The 4,296-nt window shown below is 42.1% G+C and overlaps 1 protein-coding gene across 3 annotated transcripts in view; it reads right to left on the reverse strand.

The window, feature by feature from the left end:
• The window catches only part of Ubxn2b (UBX domain protein 2B), a 30,747-nt gene extending 26,451 nt beyond the window's left edge, over positions 1-4,296 (reverse strand). For all 3 annotated transcript variants that reach the window (XM_023717730.1, XM_023717729.1, XM_004633362.2), the window contains exon 1: positions 4,184-4,296. In XM_023717730.1, coding sequence (XP_023573498.1) covers positions 4,184-4,267 — 84 coding nt within the window. In that variant the 5' untranslated portion in view covers positions 4,268-4,296. The remainder of the gene's footprint in view (positions 1-4,183) is intronic.

Consider the following 4,296-nt stretch of genomic DNA (forward strand, 5'->3'; position numbering starts at 1 on the left):
TGGGGAGGCCCTTGCACTTGTCAGGGAAGCGCTTATTCCACTGAGCCATCTTCCCACACCCCTCCTTTTTAAAAATTATTTTATTTTTTATTTTTGGCTGAATCAGGGATTGAACTCAGGCTTTTGCGTGCCAGGCAAGTGCTTATTCTACTAAGCTATCTTCCTGGCCCCGGCCTTTGCGCTTGCCAGGCAAGCTTATGTTTCTAATATGGTAATTTTGCTAGAAACCCAAATTACAAATTGCTTTGTAATCTTAAATAAATTCAATAATTAAAGATATGAATTCAAATTTTAACTTAGGCACTTACTATATGACCTTTGGTAAATTATTTAACTTCTCTGAGCCTTACTTTTTTTTTTCTGTATTTAGGACAGGGTCGACAGGGTCTCACTATGTAGACTGGACTCGTAGTGATCCTCCTGTTTTCAGCCTCCCAAGTGCTGGGATTACAGGTGCGTGTCACCACGTCCAGGCCCAGTCTCAATCGCAGTCTCAGAGCACCTGGGGACGGGGCCAGCACAGCAAAACAGGAAGTACTCTGCCTAAGAAGGTGCTTTAGTCCGCTGAGCTATCAGGCCAGCCCTAATTTTTATAACTTTAAATGTTAACAAAGGCCTTATTTGAAGGTCATTTGAAAGAATCATAAAACACAACATGTTAGCTCTGTCAATAGAAGATACTATATTTACAAATATTTAAAACTCACTGCATTAGTGATTTCATTTTCCCCAGTATTTCCTTTCTTTCAGCAGTATTATCTATGGTATGTATCTCTTACGATTCTTCACTACTACATCACCTCCAAAAGCAAACTCAAACAAAACAAAGACAGGGAGTAATGGACTGATGACTTGTTTTTAAAATTTTCATTAATTTCACCTCCCTGAAATATCTTCAAAACAGCATTCTTTTATGGACTTCTTTTACAGTATTGTGGCTCTGTGAATTACTTTCATAGTATTTTTATTCTCATTAATGGAAATGTCACCTGTATTTCAAAAGCCTATTTAAGACACCTTATGTAAAAACTTTTGTCTTAACTAAGCATCTTTCTTCTGTAAATCCTCAGTGCATATATTCTTCCCTTATGACATTTATAGTAAACATCATATTGTCATTACAGGTTAATTATCTCTTATCTGAAAGGGTTGGGACCAGAAGCGTTTCACAGTTCAAAGTTTCAGATTTTGTAGTGTTTCCACAGACGTTACCAGCTGAGCATTTCTAATACAAATGCACAAAACCTGAAATGCTCCAAAAGCCACACCTCATATGTTTAAAACACTCTGAACTTTGGACCATTGCAAATTTTTGGATTTTGCAGGTTAAGGAGGGATACTCCACTTGCATTTATGTATTTTTATTATAGTATCCACTCTACTGGAATTTAAGTGTCCTAAATTATTTGTAACATAGTATATAGCAGGCACATTGAATTTTCTAAAGACTATAACACAACATGAAACATAAACATAGTTTAAATACTTATGGATTTTTAAATTGAGATTATTTGCTATGTGTTTATATCTTGCTTTTTGCTTTAAGATTTAAATAAAACATTACTTATCCAACAGTGTTTTTCTTCTGTAAAACAAATGAATAAAGCAAGTATTTTTGACTCCATGGGAATATGAGTCATGCATTTACGCAATAGGAATACTGGAAAAATGACAGTAGTGAGTCTATCTGCCTGAAAGGACCTACTACAGTTATTTATTTATTTATGGAATATCATTAATTTTGAAACAAATAAGTGACATTTAGAAAGAACTGATGCCATGTGGTATCACATGTAATGGATTCACTAGTAAATACACATTTTTTTCAAATTTATATTTTACAAAAGTTTATACCACACCAAAGACAAAGTGGAATAATTTAACCAAAATTGAAATACTAATCAAACTGAATAAATAACAAAATCTCAAAATTAAGTAAGATGACATTTCAATAACAGAAAACGCCTCATCAGGATGGTGCTCCACATGCTTCAGATTCTGGAGCACTTCAGCTTTGAGATCTCTGCCTTAGGGAGTACAAGTGGAGCGTCTACACAAATTATAGTATTTGAAACATTTCTAATCCCAAACCTACTAGGGAAGAGAGTTAACATGTACTGATCAACTTTCCACTAGAATTAAGTATGTGAAGAACTGGAAAAAACCCTAAGATATCCAGACCACCTTTACCAAGCCAAATCCTAACTCTAATTACAGCCATCTTTAATCCAGCCCCTACCCCAAATTTCAACCTATATGGAAACAAACCATTTTCTTTTGACATTATCCTGGAGGAAAATTGGGACAGATGGTTAAGATGTCTAATTTTTAATGACATTAAAGCACACTAACTGGTGAATGTAGAGCATATTTGACAAGCAAAGAATAAGGATAAAACAGAAATAGGACCTAGCCTCTTTTTAGACATTGTTTAACACTTACACTACTACAACTATTACCTTTAGTTTACAAAAAAAAGTACTGAGGATCAAAGAGGTTAATAAATTTCTCATATATTCATACACCTAGGGCACTAACTTGCAAGGCAAGATACAAAACAAAGTGGATCTGGCCACTGATCCTTTTTTCTTAGCACCCATTCTGCCTCTTGGGTCCATATTAGCTACTGTACCAGATCTCAGCCAAAAGGCCAGGTGTTAGGTTGGTATCAGAAAAGATGAGGTAAAAACAGCCTTGTATATCCTATGCCTTGCATTATTTATACTACTGACTCCACTATGGGCCCTGTCCATTCCTCACTTTACATTGATCTCTCCATCCTCTAAACTCTTCTTCTTTTTATTTTGTATTTTAGGGAAGGGTCTACAGGGTGTTCAGGGTCTCACTACTAGATCGGACCCATACTGATCTGCCTGTTTACAGCCTCCCAAGAGCTGGGATTACAGGCGCGTACCAACACGCCCAGTCTCAATTGCCGTCTCAGCGTGCCTTGGGGGTGGGGCCGGCATGGAAGGCCAAGAGATCGAAGCCCCTGCCCCGGCTATACTCTTCATCTTAGCTTGGCATTCAATGGTGCTTCATCCTAAAATGCTGCGCTAAACATTCACAGACTACTTCTTTAAAAAGTGAGGTTTACTAAAGGTAAAATGCCTGTACACTTCCACATTTTTAGAACCGAACTCCAAGCAACAACATGATCTGATAGCATTTACAGAAAAAGGGAAAGAAGGCAGCGAAAACTACTTAATTGGGTACAACTTGGTCAGCCATTCCACTGATTTAGTTTAACGAGTTAATCAGCTACAGGGCCACTCACAGCCAAAGCTGCATTTATTGCAATTAGATACTGTATTGGTCCACTGAATCCAACTGACACACTTCCTTCAAATCTATGGGGTCTTGCAAATTGTAATACCCTTCAACAGTATCCAGCACTAACCACGTATGATGCATGGTTTCTCTGTGCCTTCTCCAGACCTCAAGATTGTGTGGCAGGTAGTCAACATGTTCTTCGAAGTAGAATAAAGGTGTGGCTACAAATCTTCTCTGTCAAGGTTTATCATTTCAATTTCATTTATTTTAAATTATAACTCGTGACCGCTGTTTACTTGCTGAAGTCTATCTACAACTCTATGAGGAGGCAGAGAAAGTCCAACGTAAGTGGGCTGGCGCCTGATAAATTCAGACGCTGCACCTGCAGCTGGTTAGCTGCCGCCTGTTCTGCAACACTGTGAGTCTCATCTGCTCACCTGTTACAAGCGCTGTTTTGCAGCCCAGCATTTACAGTCTGGCTACATGGCTGCAGGACGCGGTGCTTTAGTTTACCCTTTAGGAAAGAAGAGCTGCAAGGCAAGACACTTATACTTGGGTAAGCACATGAGAAGGGCTCTCCCGACGCGCGAGCACACGCCACGGCGCACAGGCAATTGCCGACGGGGACCAGCTATGGACACCACACCAAGTCTCCGGAAGGAGGCGGCTCCGGGCGCGACTCTCGGGCTCCACAGGACGCTGCTCTGGACACCACGTCCTGCCTCGTGCCCGAAGCGGAGGAGACACGCGGCCCGGCGCTGGAGCCCGCGCCCCTGTGTGTCCCCGCGCCAAGGCGCCTCCCGCGGCCCGGCGCAGGGCGCAACGCAGTCCCCGGAGGGCACCGGGAGGCCAGCCGGCCGGGGACCCGCCGCCCCTTCCCTCCACACTCCGCGCCTGCGGCCCTCCGCACCTGCAAGTCCCGCGCGCTCGGAGGCCGCGTCCCGGCGGACCTCCGCTCCGCTTCGTCCCTCTCCGCGCTGCCGCCCTCCGCCATCTTCAGCCGCCTCGCGGCGCCCGCGGGGG

This window comes from Octodon degus, unplaced genomic scaffold (genome assembly GCF_000260255.1).
Source record: "Octodon degus isolate 3935 unplaced genomic scaffold, OctDeg1.0 scaffold00054, whole genome shotgun sequence".
Lineage (NCBI taxonomy): Eukaryota > Metazoa > Chordata > Mammalia > Rodentia > Octodontidae > Octodon > Octodon degus.